Source organism: Notolepis coatsorum, assembly GCF_963971535.1.
Source record: "Notolepis coatsorum genome assembly, chromosome: 16".
Lineage (NCBI taxonomy): Eukaryota > Metazoa > Chordata > Actinopteri > Aulopiformes > Paralepididae > Notolepis > Notolepis coatsorum.
Genome location: NC_140180.1, coordinates 58,655,239 through 58,680,656, shown reverse-complemented (window position 1 = coordinate 58,680,656; position 25,418 = coordinate 58,655,239). Strand labels below are relative to the sequence as shown.

At 41.6% G+C, this 25,418-nt stretch overlaps 1 protein-coding gene across 4 annotated transcripts in view; it reads left to right on the top strand.

Moving 5' to 3' along the window:
- The window catches only part of ssrp1a (structure specific recognition protein 1a), a 64,950-nt gene extending 41,759 nt beyond the window's left edge, over positions 1–23,191 (top strand). For all 4 annotated transcript variants that reach the window (XM_084332533.1, XM_084332534.1, XM_084332535.1 and 1 more), the window contains exons 8-18: positions 243–346; positions 1,027–1,155; positions 4,110–4,331; positions 5,240–5,312; positions 7,653–7,788; positions 7,920–7,965; positions 8,197–8,326; positions 19,615–19,776; positions 19,970–20,067; positions 20,348–20,558; positions 22,782–23,191. In XM_084332533.1, the coding sequence (XP_084188659.1) occupies positions 243–346; positions 1,027–1,155; positions 4,110–4,331; positions 5,240–5,312; positions 7,653–7,788; positions 7,920–7,965; positions 8,197–8,326; positions 19,615–19,776; positions 19,970–20,067; positions 20,348–20,558; positions 22,782–22,886 (1,416 nt within the window). In that variant the 3' untranslated portion in view covers positions 22,887–23,191. The remainder of the gene's footprint in view (positions 1–242; positions 347–1,026; positions 1,156–4,109; positions 4,332–5,239; positions 5,313–7,652; positions 7,789–7,919; positions 7,966–8,196; positions 8,327–19,614; positions 19,777–19,969; positions 20,068–20,347; positions 20,559–22,781) is intronic.
- The last annotated feature ends 2,227 nt before the right edge of the window (positions 23,192–25,418 follow it).

Sequence of the window (25,418 nt, the reverse complement as noted above, 5' to 3'; positions counted from 1 at the left end):
TCAATAAACATGCTTTATTGGCTTGAATGTCGCATTAACCGTACAATTTAGCCAAAGCTTCAGTTACAAGGGACAATTGTGGTTAACAACTTTCTATATATATCTGTCTTTCTATTTATTTATTTCTCTCACCGTGACCTACTAGTACTCAATTAATTGGCTTCTCTCTCTCTCCCACCCCCCTCTTTCTTCCCACCTCTCTCTCTCTCTCTCTCTCTCTCTCTCTCTCTCTCTCTCTGTAGATCAGTCTGGATCCTCCTATCAAACAGGGACAGACTCGTTACCACTTCCTCATCCTGCTGTTCTCTAAGGAAGAGGAGCTCAGCCTCACCCTCAACATGAGCGAGTGAGTCCAGCTATGTGTCCACTCTGCTGTAGAGCGGAATGACACCCATTTTAAGGGGACACAACCCCAAATTAAGAATTATAATACCATGTCATGTCATCAGGTATAAAGTCTGAGGCTGCTCTATAGACAATACATGGGAGTTTAATTATGTAAACCGCCATAATGTTTGTTTTATTCTGTAGTAGTGTTCTCTGTTCTTGTTCTTTCCTCTGTGACATCTCCTCTCCAACTGTGACATCTCCTCTCCTCTCTAACTGACATCCCCTCTCTAACTGTGACATCCCCTCTCCTCTCTAACTGTGACATCCCCTCTCCTCTCCTCTCTAACTGTGACACCCCCTCTCCTCTCTAACTGTGACATCCCCTCTCCTCTCCTCTCTGACTGTGACATCTCTCTTTCTGACTGACATCTCCTCTGTGACACCCCCTCTCTTCTCCTCTAACTGTGACATCTCTCTTTCTGACTGACATCTCCTCTGTGACACCCCCTCTCCTCTCTAACTGTGACACCTCCTCTCCTCTGTGACATCTCCTCCTCTGTGGAATCTCCTCCTCTGTGACATCTCCTCTGACTGACATCTCATCTCTGACTGTGATATCTCCTCTGTCTTATGTCTTGCCTTTATCTCTTCTTTCTTTGACTGACATCTCCTCTGTGACATCTCTTCTGCCCTCAGGGAGGAGGTGGAGCGTCGCTTTGAGAGTAAACTCAGTAAGAACATGTCTGGTTCTCTGTATGAGATGGTCAGCAGGGTGATGAAGGCTCTGGTCAACCGCAAGATCACCGTGCCAGGAAACTTCATGGGGTACATACACACACACACACACACACACTAATTTACGCACACACACACACACTAATTTACGCACACACATGCCTTCCTTTAAACTTCTACATGTGATCATCAATGATTTCCTTAGATAGATTAACTTGCGGTGGCTCTGCACAATGCCAGACAGGCCCACCGCAAATGGATTTCCCAACCTCTGCTCAGCTGTTTTCCTCCCATGTGGAGGAAAGAGAAGCCAAGAACTAGGGTTGTCCTCCACTAAAGAAATTCTTAGTCACTTAGTCACTGAATTTTAGTAGACTAATGGATTGATCTGTTTAATTGGCAAATCTATAAAGGTAGAGAAGGTAGACCTAATATGACTTATCAAGTATCAGTTTGTATCAAGGTCACAGAATAACCCTTTTCCCCATAAATGTTTGTTTCCAAATAAATTTATAATAATGAGTAATTGATAAAAGGTGGGGGAATTAAAATACATTTTGTACACATACATAAGTACTAGGGGTGTAACGGTACACAGAAGCCACGGTTCGGTACGTACCTCGGTATTGCGGTCACAGTTTGGTACGAGTTCGGTACAACAGGAAAACAATATTTATAATTATTATTATATATTTATAATAATAATAATTATTAAATAGAATAATATTCTGTAGGCTTGCCGTGGTAGTCAGTGATACTGGTGTCATTCTGTGTTCAGGCATCCACTGAGTAAATTAATTGCCTACTGCCCCTTTAACAACTTATGCAACAACTTAGTTTCAGTTTCACTTGTAGAGAGGATTTAACTTAACGTGAAGCCGAGACTGAAGAAGACTAGAGAACAGATGACATGATGTTACACAACAATGGCAAAGGATTTATCAATAGTTTGGATTTAAACACAGTAGCAGCAACTGGAGAGGAGCTCAGATGATCTGGTGGTATGTAGTGCTTTTTTTCTTTTTCTTCGATCAGCTGTGAGAGTCTGCTGTCCGTGGGAGAAAGTTGACGCGTGTTTGCGTGTGTGTGTCTTTCCATTGGTTACCATTATTGGGCGAACAAGAAAACGAAAGAAAACTGCAAAATTGTAATGACCCTGCTGTGTTACAAACATTTAATTAATTCATCATGGATGGTTTTGTTTTAGGGACACATAGGCTGTAGAAAACGGGAAGGGAGGAGGGGAGTGCAGAGTGTCGGTGCGCGTTGTTAATTCTGTCCGCTTGTCACTGTGCCTAAGCAAGCTTCAACGTTTTATTCATCTGCATTTGGCAATACAAGCTTAATATTCAACGTTAAAGATCAATGTAAGCCAGTGTAAAGTAAAGATATTGATCATAGATTTGTAAAATGTGCAACCCTACTTTCACCTAGTGGTATTATGAGACGTATTCTTCGTATGGCTGCGCGTACCGCACCGTGGCGGCCGTACCGTAAATTCACGGGACGAATACATGTACTGTAACTGAGGGGTACAATTCCCTGACTGTATTAAATAAGTATGGTATCATTAAACCACTACTGTCTTATGTACATTACTACTGGCCATACAGTACACAGGTATATGATATGAACACCTCCACAATGACACGGTTCCACAACAAATCTTGGTTAGAGTAATATTTATTATTATAGCAACGGTAGGTTACAGAATGATAACTATGAATTGCGCTTGTAAGGCGAAGAATGTGCGTGAGTAAGTCAAGAGCGTAAGTCCATTAGAATAGTACGCAGGAGATAATAAATACCACCTGTATCAATAGGAATTATATCTATGGTACACTAGTAGGGCAGCGGGAGATACTAGTAGGGTCCCTCCGGTTGTAGGCCAGCAGGGGGAGGAAATGTTCGAATGCAAACTCTGGATCAACGGGGAATCAATAAGCTCCAGCTACGGGAGTCGGTACATTACTCCCTTGATCGGCAGACGAAAGCAGCAGCTGTAATCCAAGTATGCGTGCAGCATAAGTGAAAGCCGGCCAGCCTCCTAGAGACGGGCTCGAGTGATGTTCCTCACGGGTAAATCCCACACAGTAGTGGGTGTAGACGATTCTCCGCTCCAACAGCCACAGGACCAAAGCAATAATCCAGCTGGAAAGGGCTCTGCATTCACCGATGTAGATTCTCCGGTGCGCGGTACTTCACATTAACTAGGTCGAACTTGACGTTATTCTACTAAGCTCTGACACTTTTACTGTCCTATTCGCACGCGGTTATAAGTGCTCTATTTAGATGCACGGTTGCTCACTTCACTTGGTCGTTGACTCGTGATGAAGGCTTTACGTTTGAGGGTAACACCTTTCTAGGTTAACTTGACTTTAGGCTAAGTGCTTCTGTATCCACCTGCGACGTATTTATACGTTAGGTGAACAAACTAGTACCAGCCTTATTTCTGTCTCGTATTCTTGCGCAGAGCCGATCATGTCCAGGCAAGCCTTGGCGGTGACTTTGAACTAGACATTGGGGGTATGGCAGTGGCGCCGCCGCCTAGTGGAACGCTGTCCAATAGGAGAACGAAATATTATGGTCTGTACTAGGTAAAAGGGATATTCCGTGTATATGTACAAAGAATACACAAGGGATATCAGACGATATACAAATACTATGCAATATATATCAAGTAATAAATATATATATTCGGTTTAATCTGATCCTTCGTAACATGTACCGTTACACCCCTAATAAGCACCCATATTGAAAAAAGGAGATCACATTGGATTTGTTGCTGTATGTTTGAGAATGTAGTAACCACATGCATCGTATCATCCCACCCTTAATATACAAGCTTTGTAACATGAGGTTTAAGGCAGTCTAGAATCTAATCTAATGAATCTAACCTTACCTAGATAATTGTGATTAATTCATTTTAAATGTAATTGCGAGATTCATAAAGATTCCTTCCTTTAAGGTTTACGACATGTCCCTAGCATAAAGAACCTGTGGAACACACTGACTATGATCTAACCCCCCCCCCCCCCCCCCAGGCACTCAGGGGCCCAGTGCATCACCTGCTCCTACAAGGCTTCTTCTGGCCTCCTCTACCCACTGGAGAGGGGCTTCATCTACGTGCACAAGCCCCCCGTGCACCTGCGCTTCGAGGAGATCTCCTGTGTGAACTTTGCCCGAGGCACCACCACCACACGCTCCTTCGACTTCGAGATCGAGACCAAGCAGGGCAGCCAGTACACCTTCAGCAGTATCGAGAGGTGAGGATAACCAGACCCAACACACACACCCCTATACACACACACCCCTATACACACATACACCCCTATATATACACCCATATATACACATACACACACGGCATCTCCCTTTATTGAAATGATTGATTAGCTTCTTCAAAATCTCGTCATCCTATGTAACTTAAAACCCTTTAAGTTAAGTTAAAAAACTTGTTGCAATCTGATGAAAAATGGCGGAGCAATTGACATTATAAAAAAGTAACTGTACTTACAGTAGATTTCATTCACGGTTTTTGCTGCCCTGTCAGGGGCACCTGGTGGTAGTAAATCCAGATTGAACTCTTGCCATTGGAAGGAGAAGATTTGGCCCGATCCATAGATGTGTGACTTGGCCATAATAAGGTCATTTATAGGCCCTATATTCTATATTCATATTTCAAATTGCATGTGTCCAGATGGCAAAATTCAGTACTGTATCTAAAAAAAACTGTAAATCATCTGCCCTTTATTCATTTGCTTAGATTTTTGTGCTGAATGAGCTCAGTGGCAATTTGTTCAAGTCTGGTCAATGTTAGCATGGTGTTATTCACCGTCAAAGATGATTGGTTCATTACAATTTACTCGAGCCTAGTAACAGACACCATATTTCTGACACTGGGGATACATTCCCTGAGATCCATAGATGTCCCTAGATACCAAGAACATGCAAATAGACTTTGTAGAAGTGGAGCAATTTTCCATTTACCTAGGCATGTATTTTTAGGTGGATTTTCTGGAAATATGGCTAGGGGTTAAAAGGTAAATGGCACTATGCATTACATGTGGCGTTCAATTCTCACTATGGCCACCCATGCTAAAAGCATCCAACAGTGTGTGCTGTATATACTGTATATATACTGTATCACCCACTTAATGTCTCTCTCTTCCAGGGAAGAGTACGGTAAACTGTTCGACTTCGTCAACTCCAAGAAACTGAACATCAAGAACAGAGGATTCAAGGAGGTAACCTCTCAGAAAGTTAATGGTTGGATGTTAAAGGGATGCACTGATATTGATATGGTATATTGGGTAGATACCAGGCTACAAAAGATACCAGGCTACAGTACTAATATCAAACACCACAAGCTTGCCGTAAATGAAAGCAATGCAACTTGTTTTTCCTTTTTGTACACATAGAAAGATCTTGGATCTGATTTCATTTATTGACAAAAAAAACATATCAACATCGACAGATCAACATTTGTATTTGCCTTGTCAGGGGATAGAACGAAAAGTCCAGGACTTATTTCCATTGTTGTTCCCGTTGTTTCTAGTTGCAAGTGGCACGTTGGCATCTGAAGTGCATCGAGCATTCTTAGTGCATATTCTAAAGTGCATTAGTAGTAGTATTCATGTTTCAATTTAATTTTCTTTTATAAAAAGCATCAGTCATGTTCATTGGTGCATTAAAAGCAATTATTTTCATCATTAAAGTGCATAGAGACAATACTCATCGTTAAACAGAGGTTCAGCACATAATACAGTCGCACCAACATTACAGGGGCAGGTTGCTAAACAGCTGCTCCCTTATCCTGGATTTGAACACTGCAGCACTCTCGGTTTCCTTGATATTGAGTGGTAGTTTGTTCCACTCCACTGCACCTCTAACGTGTGTTGAATGTCTTAACACTTTCTAAATCAAGTTTGTTATGGAGTGTATTGTTCAGTAAAAGTAATAGATTAGAACAGTACTTGATACAAGATGATACTTAAAAGTTTAGCAGTCAAAAGTGATATTGGAAGTTGGACCGAGTGGTATCGGTGCATCTCTGCTCATGACCTTGGTTCACAATACAGTGTGTGTCACAGTTGATAAGACTTGACTCCATCCCACATATTGACAGTTGTTACCCTTCTCCTCTTTGTCTGTCATTGTGCCGTGTCACTGTAGAAGAAGGTGGGTATGGTTATATGGGCGTTCCCTCGTCCATTTGGCACTTGATTGGACTGGTTTAGTGGTCACTGCTTGCACTGTGTGTGTGTGTGTGTCATAAAGCCCTCTTTACATTGCAGACACCACTTGGAGGCGCCTGGGAAAACACTTTCTTTACACCTTCACCATTCTTTACACACCTTCTTTACACCATTCTTTATCCACCCTTTACCCAATTTGATTGTCTTTTATGCAGAACAAATCTCCAGTTCATAAATCTCGTTGTTTTGATAATTCTATAAAGTGCAACTTTCCAACACATTGTGCAAAGATGAAGGAGCGGTTGTTGGCCCAGTGGCTTGAGATGGTTACTGTGCCGGCAACTCTCTGGCTTTCCACAAGAAATACTCTGCGTAAAGGCGGCTTAAGAGAGAAAGGGGGAGAGGCGGCTTAAGAAAGAGAGAGAGGGGGGGGGGGAGAAAGAGAGCGAGAGGGTGGGAGTGTTTCCGTTTTGGGACATGGAGCATGTGCAATAAACCTAATCACCATGTTGTTGGATTGATGTGAATGACCTGGAAAGCCCCAGAGTGATGTGCTACTAATTATAAAACATCTATTCGTCTGAATCTATCAACGGTAGGTTTGATGGAGTGAGGGGCATCGTATGTCTACAGTTGTAGCGTTGCACTGACTAATGTGTGGCTTGAGGGTTTGCTGTGTGCTTTAACACCGAAAAACAAGGACTTAAAAAAGTCATAACCATCTCCTAATGCAGGAAGCGCTGATTTCCCTACCCATAATGCTCTCTGTTGATATAAACAAGGCCCCGGTCTGTCTGTCAACACTCTGCCCAGTTGCCCTTGGTAATGATGTCAATTGTCGCCACGGTAACGGGGTCAACAAAGAAGGTCATTTAGAACAAATTAACCCTGTCCTCCATTTCCTCTTGGTTTACAGGAGCCTCCTTGACTTGTGTTCTATTTTGGCATATGGCAATGTTGAGGTATGGATATGACCAACCTTTTAGAGAATTATTGGTTGTGGTCCACAGAGAGATTATAAAATATAGCCCGGGCCCTGATATAATGATACTTCAAACTGATCTTCAAGGCTGTATTAATTGACAGCAGCAAGAAAATATATATACCTAGTATATATATTTATTTTTTTTAATTTGATTTTCCCTATAGTAATGTAATTTTTCTGAAAAGGTCTACCTTTCAGCCCTAGTTCAGTGTGTTTCCATGACTGGCAGAACTCCCATTAGTAGTTCTAGGAAGTGAAATGTAGTCTGTCGTTGCCACCTGGGTAATTTATTTAAAAGAAAATTGAATGTCCAGTGCAGAACTCTGATCTGTAGTTCTAGAACATGTAGTCTACTGTTGCCACCTGGTCAGTGTAGTCGTTGACCATTCCAATGTTGTTTCCAGGGCATGAAAGGCAAAAACAACGAGTACAGCGACTCTGACGAGGACCAGCACGACGCCTACCTGGAGAGGATGAAGGCAGAGGGCAAGATCCGGGAAGAGGGTGACGCCAGCGAGGAGGACTCGGAAGGCGAGAGTGGTGAGTGACGGGCGTTGTTAGCCAATGGGATTGTCCATAAGATAGCAGTGGGTTGAACGTGTTGTGCTTAGGAGGTTGGCAGGTTGGATGCGTCACGTTTGACCTCTTTCCCTCAATTTTTATCCTTTTAGACGAGTCTTTCAACCCCGGAGAGGAGGGTGACGAAATTGCAGAAGAGTGAGTGACGCCTTCTTTCATCCCTTTTTTACATGTGGAATGTTCTTTCTTGCCATCTCTCTTTTCATCCTTCTATCCCCCATCTTCCCTCTCTCTCTCTCTTACCACTTGAGATACCAGTCGCTCTCTCTTTGCCCATCAGTCTTTCTAGTTTTTTCTTTCTTTAATTCCGCCACTTGAGACACTTCCTTGAATAGACTACTCGTCCTATAACGTTCTTCCATCCCTCAGGTACGACAGTAACGCCTCTGAGAGCGAGAGCAGCGAAGGAGGAGACGGCAGTGATGATGAGGGGAAGACGAAGAAAGCAAAGAAACCCAAAATAGTGAAGGAGAAGAAGGCGAGGAAGCCCCGTAAGGAGGTGAGAGAGGCGGGGTCAAGGTTGAGGGGAGAGTACAAGCAGCTATAATGTTAATTAAGGAATAATGAATGTGCCCTGCTGTGCACAAAATCCTTGATGCAGGCTTTGGTCTCCACTCTGGTCTCTCAACTGTTGGTTTTCAAACAAAATAACATATCTTGGATATTAGCATATACAATGGAGGAAATAAGTATTGAACACATGAGCATTTTGTCCTGTAAATGTATTTCCAATGTGGCCACTCGAGTGAAATCTTCACCAGACTTTGGTATTAACTCAGGAAATCCAGACAAAAAATCCATATGTAAATAAAGTTATGTGTAATAAAGTGGAATGACATAGGAAAAAAGTATTGAACACTAACTGAAATTAATTCAATACTTAGTTTGTAATGACAGCTTCAAGGACACTTTCTGTATGATGCAACTAATCACCCACAGTATTCAGGTGTGATTTTGGCCCATTCCTCTACACAGATTGTCTTTAAATCTTGAAGATTGCGGGGGGCCCTCTTGTGAATCTGAATCTTCAGATTCTTCCACAAATGTTCAATTGGGTTTAAGTCAGGTGATTGACTGGGCCATTCCAACAAGTTGATTTTCTTCTCGGAAACCAATTGTGAGTTTCCTTTGCTGTATGCTTTGGATTGTTGTTCTGCTGGAAGGTCCACCCACGTCTCATCCTCAGCATCCTAGTGGATGGCAGCAGGTTCATCTCAAGAATCTCTCTGTACATGGCTCCATTCATTGTTCCTTCAATGATATGAAGTCTGCCAGTACCACGAGAGGAGAAACAGCCCCACGCCATGATACTTCCACCTCCAAACTTCACTGTTGGTATAGTATTATTCTGGTAATGTGCACTGCCATTTCACCTCCAAACATGGTGTGTTGTGTGACAGCCAAAAAGTTTAATTTTGGTCTCATCTGACCAGAGTACAGTACATGCTCCCAGTAGTTCACTGGCTTGTCGAAATGTTTGGCAAACTTTAAACAAGCTTCAACATGTTTTTTTTTTTTCAGTAGTCGAGTCTTGCGGGCTGAGCGTGCACAGAGGCCATGGCGGTGGAGTGCATTGCCTTTCTGTCACTATTGAAGATATAATGTTTGTAGTGTTTTTTGCTGGAGCCACTTTATCCAGAACGGCACGACCCCGGTCAGAGAGCGGACACAGAGAACAGTCCTTTGTAGTTTAATGTTGTTCAAAGGATCAAAGAATGATTGAATGAGTGAGTGATATCTCAGAGTGATTTCCATCCACTTTGTAAGGCTGGATGAAACAATGAGTGAGTGAGTGGTATTTTATTTCATGAACGCACTCTCACTGGGAAAGCAGACAGCAGTGGAACACATGGGCGGCAAGATGGCCGCTGCATTTAAACCACATTAGGACCCCTGGGCTGTCCAGAGAGAGGCATGACTATAAATAATAGGACCCCTGGGCCATCAAAGACGTGCCTGACTGGAAATAATAATACACAGCATGACAGATACTGGGACATTTACAACTGAACAGTCACAGTTGTACCTGCTGCATCCAAGTCTTTCTGGAGCTCTTTCCTAGTGGTCCATGGCTCTTTGGCTACTCTTCTAAGTATCCTTCTGACTCCCTGATCAGAAATGTTGTGAGGAGCACCTGTGCATGCCCGGTTGATGATGGAGTGATGTTGTTTCCACTTACGGATAATGCCCCTAATGGTGCTTACTGGAAGATTCAGAAGTTGTGAAATAAGTCTTTAATCAATTCTATTTTCATGATTTGCAACAATCTGTTTGTGAAGGTCTTGAGAGCTCTTTGCTTTTACCCATCATTAGATGTTTCTTGTGTGTCACATTGGTATTAAAAAAAACGTTTAATTATAACCCATCAATATATTCTAACCCAGTTGACATTATTAGCACAGATAGGAGGTAGAGTTGCCTTCTAATTCGTTTTGGCTTTCAACTAGTTCCTTGCCTTTCCTTGCTGTGGTGTAATGCTTATTCTTAGTACGTCCAATACTTTTTTCCTGTTTCATTCCACTTTATTACACAACTTTATTTACATATGGACTTTAATGTTTAGATTTCTTGTCTTGATTTTTTTTGTTAATACCAAAGTCTGGTGCAAATTTAGCTTGAATACGCTCATTGGAAATACATTTACTGGACAAAATGTTGATGTGTTCAATACTTATTTCCCCCACTGTATATCATATCAAATGAGATGAGCCCAGACTATCGTGTGTGGGTGGCGCAAGTGCTTGTATGTGGCACTTTTGTCTGCTTGCTGCGTCAACAAGACCTGTACGCTTGGGAGATTTGAACGCAGTTGGAATCGGATGCCAGGGCAGCGTGAATACTTTCCCTAAGGGGGTTGTCGGTTTGCGCAATCTGATTGGCCACTGACGTTTCTGGTCATGTGACATGTGCGGCCAATCGTGTGCCGGCAAGTTCTTTCGACGGTTAAGCTTAGGCACTCTTTCGAAGTTGGTTAAGGTTAGAGTTTGTCTTAGAGCAGGCCGATAGAACACCAGCCCTGATTCCAAACTCTAACTTTAACCAACTTCGAAAGAGCTTAACCAAGCTTAACCAGTGATAAACTAGGCGTTGGGTAGTTTGCAGGCTGTTAGACCCGGAAATTGGCGCAGAACTTGCCATCACACGATTGGCGCACATGTCACATGACCAGAAACGTCAGTGGCCAATCAGATCGCGCAAACCGAACGCGGAAGGACAACCACCTTAGGGAAAGTATTCACGCGCCAGGGCAGCCAGTAAAGACGGCACAGCAGCTTCTGATATCTGCAGAGTAGGGGTGCACCGATGTATCGGTCGGGTATCGGTATCGGCCGATAAAGTGCCTTGTTGACTGCAATCGGCCTACCGGCCGATAAGCTCGAATGTGCCAATGGCAGTAGCCGATAAATATCCATCAATTTGTGTCGCGTCAAATGGCAAAAAAAAGTTCAGTCGCGTCGCGACCTGCACAACGCTGCCCCCGGCCCACACACACACAAGCTACTAGGGGTGCACGATATTGATTTTTTGACCCCGATACCGATAACTTTCTGCTCCTCAAGGCCGATACCGATAACCGATATTTATTGTATTATAATTTTTTTTTTTTTAATGTATATTCCTGTAGTTTTGACCTAACCAGATTTATCATGACATGAGCGTTACTACTATGAACAAAACAAAGCCAAGACAACAGTTTTGACTGATAAAGTGACCATATTTATTTTTCCAAATAAATATAATTTGAATCAGAAAATTCACAATCCGTCAACAACTTATAATACATCCAACCTAACAAGTCACCTGCAACATCACCACCGCTACGATGGTGTGTTAAAAGCCTACGACTGATTGAAAACTTTAACAGATTGCAGAATGGGTACAGTACAGCAGGGCTATTCAACTAAATTGTTCAGGGGGCCACATTGTCAGAAACCCAAGGGGCCAGGCCAGGGGCCGGACTGCCACGGCGCCTCCCCGTGCTATGAATATATGGACACTTGACACAACACGCAACCACATTTTCACAACTTTTATTTAACTACATTGCAAAAGTAGTATACTTTTCAAAAAAAGTGCTTCATTTATGTGCCACATCTGCAACATCTCCTGCAAAAAGTGCTTCATTTATGACTGTGCAACAACTGCAACATCTCCTCTTCAACATTTCAATATAAAAATAAAATAAAAAACAAACAAGTGCATGATGTGCATCTGAACATTCTAACATCAACACTTGAACAAAAAAACACATTTATAGTGCAGCTGAGCTTATGAAAAAGTGCTTCATGTCTGTGCAACAACAGCAAATCACAGCATCTTATTAGCACTTATTGTCCACTCTTAACTCTCAAACATCAGGGGGGGGGGGCAGACAGGCCTAGCCTACATACACACATCTAATGAGAGAGATTGCACTTCTTTGACTGGGCAATGGCAGAGAAAGAGGGTTCATAGGAAGTGAGGGCTACCCGCAAACAGTGATGCAAATGCTCATTTGTCAAGGAGGCACGGTTGCTTGTTTTAATGGCATTCATGTGAGAGAAACTGGATTCACAGGTGTATGTTGAGCCAAACATTGTTAGCACAGATATTGCCAGCGTTTTTATTTTGGGGAATGTGTTGACATGAATACACTTTATCCAAAATGTTGTGGTGGATTCATTCTCAAGTGCCTGCTTCAGAGCAGATGATGCTTGCATGTCAATTATTTCAAGTTGCAGGAGACCTTCATCAATGTGAAGTGATGCAAGGAACTCTTGTCCTTTTGTGGAAATAGCAGCTACATTGGCAAATGGGTTGCTCACAAAATGCATCAATTCTCTGGACATGTCAAATTCATCAAATCGACTTGCAAAGTTTTCCCTCAATTTATCAATGAAATCTGTCATTAATTGAGTGACTTTTGGCTCAATTGTGCGTGTGAACGTTGACATGAAAAGAAAAAAGTAAAAAAAAAATGTATTATCATGTAATCTTTGGCGGGCCGGTCAGAATCATCCCGCGGGCCGCCAGTTGAATAGCCCTGCAGTACAGTATAGCTCAAAACATACAATTGTTAAGGGGATGCAGACCAGAGAAAGACTTTCGTCTTGTTTACATCAGGGTCCCCCATTTTCAATTCATCATATCGACGATGCGCGAGCAGCTGAAGCTGCTGTGAATCCAAAGCCAGCTACAAAGGAACCCGTGGCGCTTGTACCTATTGACGAGGCGTTTGCTAAATTAATGAAGTTTGACAGAAATTACCCAAGGGCTCAAGCCGCTAGCTTTTAAGCAGTGCTTGGTAGTGCAAATTAACCTGGCTACTACGGAGCAATACGCTTTAGCTGCTCGCGCGTCGTCGTAGGCTTTAACACACCATCGTAGCGGTGGTGATGTTGCAGGTGACTTGTAAGGTTGGATGTATTATAAGTTGTTGCCCTTTTCCCTCCTCATGGAACTTCTGCATTGCATTTGTTACAAAAAGCAAGCAAACTTTTTTCCTCTGAAACTATTGCCATACTACTGACGCCATCTTTGTTTACATCCGCGCTGCATCTGAAACTTACGTGGCTACGTCACAGCCAAGAAAGGGAGCGCTGGATTTGTGTAAAACGCCCTCTTCCTAAACCACACGCTATCAGTCGTACCACTGTACTGGCAAAACGGGAGGAGCCTACAGTAAAAACAAACGCCCTTCATCCCAATTCACCCACACCGCATTCTTTTTTACCAAAAAATATATTATATTATCGGAGCTATCAATAACGTTATCGGCTTTATCGGGATGACGTCATAATTGCTGATATCGGCCCGGTAATTATCGTGCATCCCTACAAGCTACTGCATCAAAGTTACTACTTATGATTAACAAATGCATTCGTTTTGTGGCATTAACGTTATATAGTTAGTGTTACACGTTCAATAACATCAGCATATTATTTACCCGAACGTAGCAAGCATTCATACTAGCTCAGTTCCTTCCGTTACTCATAGAGCCCTGAGTTTGACCCATTCTGCAATCTGTTAATAAAGTTTTCAATCAGACACATGTATAGAAAGGCTTTGTTTTATTATAACATTCGTTGCAGTAAAATCATTATGCCTCATTTAGTCATCCTGCGGAGCTAAAAGCTAAACGTCTGCCGCGCTTTGTTGTTGTTGAAGAAAATCTCTCGTCAAAATCAATGGCGGACAAAAGCGGAAGTAAAAAATGTATACGCGCTTGCCGATTGGTGGTAACAGCAGAGGCGGGTGCAAGCAGTGTGTGACGTAATTGGCAGAATCGACTGTCAATCAAAATTGGTTGAGAGCTCTGGTTGAGACAATAGTATCCAGCTGCAGCCCGGTAGACCATACTGGGAGACCATACTGGGAGAACTAGTATCTAGCTGCAGCCCGGCAGACCATACTGGGAGAGAGATAGTGCTATTTCTTGATGTTTCCTTTTTTTAAGTAAGTAAAGAGGCCTATGTTCATATCGGTGAGCACAATTTGTAACAAATATACAGTAGTTTCATAAAAATACAAAAAAATAAATATTACAAAAAAATAAAAATAAACAAATAATTTAAAAAATAATTTGCCACAAATATCGGTATCGGCCGATTGTGTTAGTTGAACAATCGGTATCGGTGGCAAATTTTCATATCGGTGCATCCCTACTGCAGAGACCAACTAAAGTCAACATCCATCTTTCAAGGTCTTTGAGGACTTTGATAATCTTATTGAGAGAAGGAAATATATCAATGCCAAGGTACTTAAAATTGTTTGACTATAGGAACCCCTGTAGGGAGAGGAGCTGACCTAGTTGTCTCATGTAAAGGCAATAAAGCAGATTTGGATGAATTTATTTTAAAACCTGACAAGGCTCTAAACTCTTGAAGTATTGCCAAAAGTCGGTGTACAGATTGAATAGGGTCCTGCATAAGAACTAAGATATCATCGGCATATAAGGCAATGTGATGCTGTGCCACCGATAGAGATTGGGGTGACTGATGTATGAGTTGGGCAATGGGTTCAAGGGACGGAGCGAAGAGCCCAAGCGAAAGTAGACCGCCTTGACGAGAGGATCTCGAGACGGGAAATAAAGGACAGCAGATTTAGCCAGTAGGGACCATTGCCGATGGGTTAGAATGAACACATCTATTATTAATAACATTTAACATTTCTACCCACCACAGCCCCAACGTATTTCCTGCAGTTATGAAAAACATGTTGCTCAGAGCAAATGTGTAATCTAATGGTTATTAATGAACCGCAAGCCTGGGGAAGTAGAACTTTTATTTTATATTGGTCTATGAAATTGTGATTAAATTCATGGCTTGCATATGAGATAATTTAATGCAAGGATGCAGTATGTAAACTTTCTTATGCTTGCTCATTAACACATTGAGTGCCACGGACGCTTTTTGTCGTTAGTTCATGCCGACCTTTGAGTGCCCCAGACGCTATATATTTTATTGGCGATTTGAATTCATTCACAAGTCGTTGATAAACGACAGGCAGATTAGACACATATCCATAATTTAAGAGAGATTATGCGTTCACAACGCTATCATTGAAGTGGGTGCTAGCATTTAACCATGTTTCCAATGTTAATGGCTGGCACTGTTAAAAACATTAATTAATATCTAAAGTCATTCCCTTTCATAAACGTCCCATGTGGCCGCATCAGACGGTGTGATTATAACTGCATCAATTGTCATTCAGAGGTGGATCCCTGTCAATTTAACCCCTTAAAGCCCCATCGGCCCCAGCCCCATCGGCCCCATATTAGGTAATGTTGTTTCTTTTTCAAATGTAGCCAAGACTAAAGACTAGGGTTGGGTACCGAACTCTGTATTTTTAAGGGTACCGACCAAATTACGTCGGTACTACAGAGTAGTGATTCACGTTAGATCAATCTGTGCCACATTTCGGTATCTAAGACCCGCCCAGTTAGAAAATAATTCCAATGACGTGCAATTGTCATTTCATTATAGACACAGACCAGCGCGCACCTTCAATGACACGCAATTTTCATTTCATTATAGACAGACCAGCGCAGACCTTCAATCACACACAATTGTCATTTCATAATAGACACAGACCAGCGCGAGCAACTGGTCCTTTGGAAAGACCAGATGCGTTCAGAGGAGTTTGATAGTATTTACTGAGGATGGCCAGATAATCTTGATATTTAAAATAAAAAAAATAATGCATAATAAATGTATACATGATCATGCAACATAAAAAAATTGTTGTAGGAACGGGAATGCCGTTACTGACAATCAAATAATCAGAAAGGACCCCCCCCCCCCCCCCCGTTTCATGCATTCATGATGGAACATAATACCTATGATATAGATTTGATTTCGGGATAATAGCGTATACATACAGGCAAGAAATGGCAACGTCTATAGTGGAGTCGACGTATAGGGCTTTAACTCAGGATTTAATGAATTACCCTAGACCGCTCTTAAAACCATACTTATATTCACCACGGTATAACACGGGAACGTATGGATGGAAAATTGTATTCTTTCTCGCATATTGAACGATAGATAGGTGATGTCAAATGGGCCATAGTATTGTATCCATAGCTGTAATATAGAATATAGTTATAGCTCTACAAACAAGGTGACTCAGTCCTATCTTTTTTTTTTCTTTTTTCTTTTTTTTTATAAAAAGCATTCTATAAGCATTTTTACAGCTTATATTGGTCACGCAGGACCGACAGAGGGGGGGGGGGACGGGAGGAGATGTGGGGAAGACATGCAGCAAATGTCACTGGGAGCGGGAGGTGAACCCGGGACGGCCGCGTAGGTGTGCGAGGCACTATGCGGTGCGCCACGAGGGAGCCCTCAGTCCTATCTTTTAAAGCGTGGCAATGCGACCACAGGGCCATGGCTAATCCCCGGCAGTCAATGAGTTAAGTGTTATTAGCGAAATATGTGCTCTACCTGAGGTTAACCTGTTAAGCCCTAGTCATATTTTCAGAGAATTCGCCTAAAAGTACATATCCAAGTAAATGGAAGATTGCTCCACTTATACAAGGTCCATTTGCTTGTAGGGACATCTATGGACCTCGGGGAATGTATTCCCATTGTCAGAAATATTGTGTCTGTTACTATGCTTGAGTAAATTGTAATGAACCAAAGGAGAATATCAATTGTTATTATTATTCATATTCAGGTTTTTTTTCATATTTTTGACAGTGAATAACACCATGCTGAGAATGACCAAAAGCTAAAAGATGCCACTGAGCTCATTCAGCTACTTCTTGAGATCAAGTATAGTAAATATCTAAGCAAATTATGTTTATGTAGATACAATACTGAATTCTGCCATCCGGACACATGCAATATGAAATATGAATGTAGAATATAAAATGCCAGGCCTATAAAATGGCTTTATAGGGTCATGTGAGGCATCATTTTAAAGGCTTCTGTCTCCTCTGTCAGATGACACTGTTGAATCTCGATTTAGACTGGGAATGAAATCTACTGTAGTGTAGGTAAAGTTACTTTTGTATAATGGCGATAGCTGCGTAAGAAATCACTGGATTGAGATGGTTTTTTTTACTAGACGTTCACAGAAAGGTAAAGAATCAAAGACGACCTCGATAGATGGGCAAAACTTAAGAACACAGTACAAGCACGGATATCAATAGTTAAGATGGATGTACTACCTAAAATCAACTTCTTCTGTTCAATGCTACCGTTACCCCCTCCAGAGGGTTACTGGAAAAGATTACACTCCTCCACATACAAATTTATTTGGAATAACAAACCACCACGTATAAAAAGATCCACCGCACAGAGAAATAAAGCAGATGGTGGCATGGCATTTCCAGATTTTTTCCTATATTTTAAGGCGTACTCATTAAGTCCATTGACAACATGGTTTGACTCCCAAGCATTAGCATCTTGGAGGAAAATAGAAGAAAACATAGTAGCCCCACATAGACTGAAGGACATAGCATACTAAACTACCAATCAAGCACTGTGAACGAAAATTTGGCCCCATAATTACTCATGCGATCCGGATATGGCGTGAATCACAAAAAAAAAATCCTAACCCACAAGAATGGCACAATCATACTCCCTTATTCAATAACAATGCTCTCTTAATTGGAAAACGACCTATAAGATTCCCTATATGGGAAGAGCAAGGCATACACTCATTAGGGGATATTTTTAACAAACAGGGTTTTTGTAGTGATAAAGAAATACGCAAAAAATTTAATCTCACCAAGTCCACATGGCTTTTTCACAAACAGTTAGAGCTATGTTTGAAGTCTCACGGTGTTCCATTAGACAGACCAATTGAACACCACAGATACCACAAATTCTTCTACTCAAGAGAGACATCGAGAGGTTTTGTTTCAGAATTTTATCATCAATTACTAACGTCCTCGTATGAAACCCTCCAACTTGACTCTGTCTGGAGGAGGGATATACCAGACCTGGAAAACGACTTTGATTGGCAAGGAGCCTGGGCAAATGTCCGACTTACATCAAGGAACCCGGATCATCAACAAATCAATCTTAACTATATTCACAGGACATACTTGACTCCTATAAGACTGTGCCGAATGGGGCTCAAACAAGATTCCAAATGCACCCAATGTACAAATGGGGACGAAGGGACATTTATGCACATGTATTGGGACTGCTCACCAGTTAAGGCATTCTGGAAAGATGTGACCCAACAAATATCAAAACTCGTATCTTGGAATATACCTGTACACCCCTCGGTATTGCTGTTGAATGATGTTTTTGAGTTTGCAGTGAATCCACAGCTAAAGAGATTGGTTTTATCGGGTATCACAGTAGCCAAAAAGCTGATCGCATCACGCTGGTTTCAACCGGAAAAAATGTGCCGTAAAGTTTGGTTTCTTACATATCTCGATGTAATTTACCATGAAATATCTACAGCAAGAATTCTGGGTCTCAATGAATCCAAAATGTCAATGTGGTTAGAAGTGGTGGAGAGAATAAAAGCTAGCTTATAATGGTAGTGTCTGGTTAGGTGCGAGGGATAGTGGAGGTACTTCTCAAGGTGGGGTCCGGGAGGGGGGGGTTCGAGCTGAGCATATGTATGTAGGTTTTTTTTTTTAGATAACAGGTATTATGGGTATATCTTATATAAAACAACTAACCAAAAGGTGATCCCATTGGATGTGCCCTGACAATTAATGCTTGTATATCTTATCGTGTGTTGTCATGTTTGTTTATATGTTTGTTTAAAAAAGAATAAAAAAATAAAATACAAAAAAAGAAAGGTAAAGAAACAATATACGTTGTATTTTATGGAAATAACATTGAGGTTTGTTCCAGCCGTGAGATATAAACATGACATTCACGTCAATATTTGTAAGAAAAAAACTGTTTGCCTTCCTTTGTCTGCGGCTGGTGTGACGTCCATCGAAAGTCCTGGGTCTCCACTTTCTTAGGACTACAACGATTTCATGAGTGCTTCATGTCCTTGCGTCTAAATCACCCAATTTCCGATGCAATGCACAGAGATTTTTATAAGCTCATATTTCGCTAATAACACTTAAAATCTTTGCTAAACAAACGTAGTGCTGCAAATATACACGTTGACTGTTGTTTTGATAGGGTTAGGGTCTTTACTCTTGGCTACATTTGAAAAGAAAGACAACATCACTTAATACGGACTGTATATTGATCTATTTGTGACGTGAAATAAATCTTGACCCGGTACCGCTTAAGAGGTTCAATAAGGTGCTGTTAGTCAACATCCCTGGTTAAAGGATTTGTTTTTGTTTCATGCCCTGTGCTCTCTTATCTACCACCACAGAAGAAGCAGAGGGAGGGGCCCAAGAGGCCGATGAGCGCCTACATGCTGTGGCTCAACAACAGTCGGGAGCGCATCAAGTCGGAGAACCCCGGCATCTCTGTCACGGAGATCTCCAAGAAGGCTGGAGAGATGTGGAGGGGGCTGGGCAAGGAGGACAAGGAGGTGAACATTTACTTTCAAAATTAGCAGGGATGTCCAAATATTTGCCGGCTACTAATCTGATGTTTTGTTTTCATCAATCTACTTCGCCCTATGATGACAACAAGTAGATTGATGATGTGGGCCCTCTGTCCTCTGATGTTTCTTCATCAATGTTTCACAATTATCTTCACTCTCGTGCTTCTCTCACACTCAGGAGTGGGACGTGAAGGCAGTAGAGGCTAAGAAGCAGTATGAAATACTCAAGAAGGAATACAAAGAGAGTGTTGCAGGGGCCTCCACACCTCCAAAGAAGTAAGACTCACTATATACACACACCAAGGATCACTTTATATATATATATACTGTATATATATCATTTTTTTTTTTTTTATCAATCAAAAATATTTTGTTGGTTTACTCCATAGCCAGTCTATAAGGAAAGTATTGAATTAATGCTTTATCTTTGGCAAGTAAGAAAAAAAAGTAAGTTGATTGAACTGAAAGTGAGTTGAGCCCAGCCGTGACATTCACCCTAAGCTCGTTTTCAATAACATGTTCCTAACTTCTCCCCATCCCTACCCCACCACATCAGGGAAAGCAAGAAGGGAGCGAAGAAGGAGGAGACGAAGAGGAAGTCTGCGGGAGGAGCAGACAAAGAAAAGGAGCGAGGAGGCAGCGACAACTTCAAGAGCCGAGAGTTCATTTCCGATTCCGAGAGCTCGTCAGACTCGGAACGCAAGTCTAAGTCCAAATCTAAGTCCAAAACTAAGACTAAGACTAAGACCAAGGCGAAGAGCAAAAAGGTTAGCTTGTTAAACTGTTAAGTGTGTTTACATGCATGATGTTGGTATTCTGGTTACTAGCTAATATCCCAGGTAAGGTCTATGCATCTTAACACAATAATTGCCAAAAACGAGTATACTCGTTATTGCCCGCCATGCGAATATCGCCAAAAACTAGTTAACTTGCTTTTGGGATCGTTATTTCGTTTATTCGCTATATCTATTCATAATTCATGTCTGCAGCCTCTGTATACCCTGGTGAATGTGTCTGAGCTGGCAGACGGTCAACACCGCCCTCTACTTCCTTGCAGAGCTATTGCATCCCATTGGAAATGGGCTGGTGTGTTTTAGGAGCCGATCTGAGCCGTGCGGGCGGGATTTAAATACTCAGGCAAGCCAGGCCTTTACAACGACGGCATGGAATACTAACCCTGCCCGCCCGTCCGTGTGTAACACTCGGTAATGTCGGGGACATGATCGCTGTTTTATAACTGGAATGGCGATCAGATAATTGGATTCTTTTGATCTGATATTTATTTCTACCGTGATCAAAGCTATCTGTGTGTAGGTGTATGTGCTTATTACCGTTGACTGCGGGGGGGGGGGGGGGCGAGCGCCCCGCTACGAGGGCCATTTCATGTATGCACAACGAGATATAATAATGATAATCTAGCGTTGATTTCAGGATGATTAGATAATCAGCCGAAAAATTACAACGTGATGACTGGATTACACTAAAATGCCTTTTCCTCGTCTTTTTCCTGGAATTACTCAAAAGCACCCAAACCATACTCTATTCAAAACGGAAATGTACGGATGAAAAAACGATCTGTTTTGGGCATGTTGACTGGAAGCAACTCACTGACCGTCGATAGCGTTATTAGACCCATAGATATAATATAAGATGTATTTTAAGCACTCGCAAATGTTGCAGTCTAAACCTATATCCATTGAATAAAGACCTGGCGCTGAAGGGGGATCAGCGCCCCCTGCTGCTGGCGGTCAATGTGTTAATATCCCAATTATTGATATACACGTACATGTGATTAAACGGAATATTGCTAGTATTACCATGGAAATGGAACTCTGCGGTAAAACGGGATAGGGTGTTTACATGCCTCAGTGTCCTTGTGATGTGATCGTATTGAAGTGTGTCATCATCTCATAGACGAGGCTTATATATGACATTCTGATTGATTGATCACTACAACTGAAATGAAGAAAAATCCTGTTTTCAATGAGAGCAAGTGGCATTTATCTTCTCATGTGACACGCCCACTGTTAACGGTAAGGTAATGATGAAATAGGGTAATTGTTCATCCAGGGCTTGAAATTGACACTAGCCACCTGCCAGATGCATGAGAAGTGAGACAATTCTGTTCTGAGGTGTGAGAAATGGGAAGTGAGGGAAAAGGTGTATTTTCAGACAAGTGAGAAGATTCGATGTTGTATTTTCACAATTGAATAAACACACTGTCCTCATAGGGAAACTGTTTGAAGCTAGAAAGCTACCTGAGGAGTGACTGTTTCCCTGTTGTCATTTAAACAGGCAGGGTGAATTGTGTTTACAAACATATTCTAGGCTTATGTTTTGTTCACAGGCTGTCCCCGACTAAGGATTTGGATAGTCGACTTTGATTGGCCGAAATTAGCCGATAGTCGACTATTTTTTTTTCTTTTTTTTATCATTCCATTTGGGCTGTGGGGGGTGCTTAATGTCTGAAGGAGTCGACTGAAGGCTTCTTGTCCTTTGCAAAAGCATGCAATTGGTCCACTGATGGATACATCTTGATATTTGTCTAGTCTAGTGTGTTCATTAGATGGGTGAAATCCTCTTTCAGTGCCTCTGTGCCTGTTTTCTTAGGCAGTTAGCCTCTGGTATGCGTGTCATTAGTGTTAGCCACGCTTCTAGGCCTCTTTTCTTTTGGAAAGAATGATAAAAAAATATATATATATATTATATAAAAAAATAAAATGCATTCGACTAAGAGGTTGGCAGTCGACTACGGCTCCTTTCGATCGATTAGTCGACTATTCGACTAATAGGGGTCAGCCCTAGTTCACAGTAAATCAAAGTTATTTTGATTCATGATAGGTAAGTAATTTTCTTTTAGGGTTAGCAAATATGTTTGGTAAAAACAACAATGTTTTGAAATGTTATAAATACAGAAGCCACTGGGATTTGTTGACCTAAACGTTTGTTCCGTTCATAATTTGTTCTTCTCCCCGTTGTCTTCTGTTCAGGAATCTGATGAAGAGGAGGAAGAAAAGATTGCATCCACACCACCCAGCTCAGCGGCGGGCTCAGTGGCGGGCTCAGCGGCGGGCTCAGCGGCGGGCTCTGACTGAACCTACTGATGGCCACACACACATACACACGCATACACACACACACAGAAATCATTACATGGACCAAGAATTTCTACTCCTTCTGTATATCCAACAGTCTTGGTTGTACAGACACAAATGGACTGACAGCCAAATTGACAGAACTTTGGTTGTAGGACACGAGTCTTTAGTTAGTTATTGTGAAGGGGAAGGAAGGGGTAGCCTTTTTTGTTTTTCCTGTGTAGAGAATTAAAGACAAAGTAATTAATTGTTGTATTTTGTTGTGCCATGTCATGTTTTCAAGCTGAATTAATAAAGAGTTTTTAATAAAATATGAACTGCTGTGAGTTTACATAACTTTCACAATACTGTTTATCTTCATCTTTGTACTGTAAATCATTCTTGGCGCCAGGTGGTTTACAGCACTGTTAAAGTAGTCAAATGGCTTCCGTGCACAACTCTTGCCCTGTGTATGTGTGTGTACATGCATGTGTGAGAGCATGTACACTCGGCTTGGATCAAAAGGATGCATGTGTATTTCCAAAGCGTCCAATGGGTCCGGTCTTCCTTGGCAGTGCTGTGAAAGGGTATTGTATATACAGTATCCAAATTAACAAAGTTAATTTCACTGCTGCTTCTAAATCATCCCAACTTTAAACGTATTTATTAAACCGTTTCAAGCGAAGAAAGAAATGATAACTGTAGCTATCATTGCTCAGTATATCTATTGTGACATCATTGGAATGTTCATTTCTTGTCATTCTAATCTCACTTGTGAGACCATACACCTGAAAGGGCTAATCTGGACGAAGAGGAGTCGAGAGGAAAGGCATTCCAGGCCCATAAAGGACTGTTGCTCCACTCTAATGCTCCTCATCATATCCAGGCCCATAAAAGACTTGCTCCACTCTAATGCTTCTCCTCATGCCTTCTTAACCAGGCGGGTGGTTGGAGAGTGGATGTTGCTGCGGGGAAGTTGGATGCTGGTGGTTTACGACTGGAGGACGAGGCCAGAGTGCAGTGGTTGGTAAAAGGTTTTAAGAACCCTTCATTCCATTCTGGAGTATGTGGTCCAATTACACGCAGTCATACAGACTAGGAGACCATGGGCGTTTCTATCTTCTTGTCATCAACCCCATCATCACTGCTCACTTAAGGGTCTTTTGAAACAATAGGACTCATAAAAGCCAGGCGGCCTCGACACGGAACATACAGTCGGGCCCATAAATATTTGGACATCAACACAATTTTCATAATTTTGGCTCTGTACACCACTGACTTTCAGCTTTCATTTGAGGGTATTTACATCATCAGGTGAATGGTGTAGGAATTACAACAATTTCTATATGTGCCTCCTTTTTAAGGGACCAAAAGTAATTGGACAATTGGCTGCTCAGCTGTTCCATGGCCAGGTGTGTGTTATTCCCTCATTATTTCATTTACATAAAGCAGATAAAAGGTTGAGTTAATTTCGTGTTTTTTTTTTCATTTGGAATTTGTTGCTGTCAACTCTCAATATAAGGTCCAAAGAGCTGTCGCCATCAGTGAAGCAAGCCATCATTAGGCTGAAAAAACAAAACCCATCAGGGAGACGGCAAAAACATTTGTTGTGGCCACATGAACTGTTTGGTACATTCTTAAAAAGAAAGAACGCACTGATGAGCTCAGCAACTTCAAACGACCTGGAAGACCATGGAAAACAACTGTGACTTAACCATTAACTTAACCTCACTGGAGACTTAATCCACACCGAATCCTAACCTTAAAAAAGAGGGGGAAAGGTCATGTTTATTAACTGCAAGTTGTCCGGTAGCGGCCTTCCATTTTGACACAATACATCAGATGTCTGGCTTTTAATTAAGCTAACAGTGAAATAACCACCTTGTTCTATTCTCTGCTCTTGTTGTTTAATATTGTAAGGCATTCAGAGCTGAGAAAGTATCTATAAACAGATTATTGATTACTTGCTTCTTCTCTGAAGGCTCCCTGGGGCAAGTGGGTCATAATTGTGTGCATTGAGCCCTACTGTATTGTACCCATTCTGCAATCTGTTAATAAAGTTTTCAATCAATCAATCCTGTTGGGTTCTGTGACAAATGTTTGTGAAACCCCTGTCTAATGAGGATTTGTTCCCTTGGGACACACTTACCCTTGAATGAATGAAAACTTTATTTAACATTGCAGAATGGGTACAATACAGTATGGCTCAATACACACAATTGTTAAGGAGATGCAGACCAGAGAAAGACATTTGTCTTGTTTACATCAGGGTCCCCCATTTTAGTGAATTATCCAGATTATTTTATCCCAAATAATGTTTGAATATTGTGTAAATGCACCCAATATTCAGGAACATGCACCATCCTTTCTGAGCAGCAACACAAAGGATTTGGGTCACTTTCATAATGTGGTCCTAAATCTGATACATATATCTGACTGCAGTGTGAACTGTCTGATTAGAATCCATGTATTTTTTATTTTATTTTTTTTACATCCCACTAACACACACACTTACGATTTTGGTAGTTTTATGCAAAGTATTTGATCGTTTGC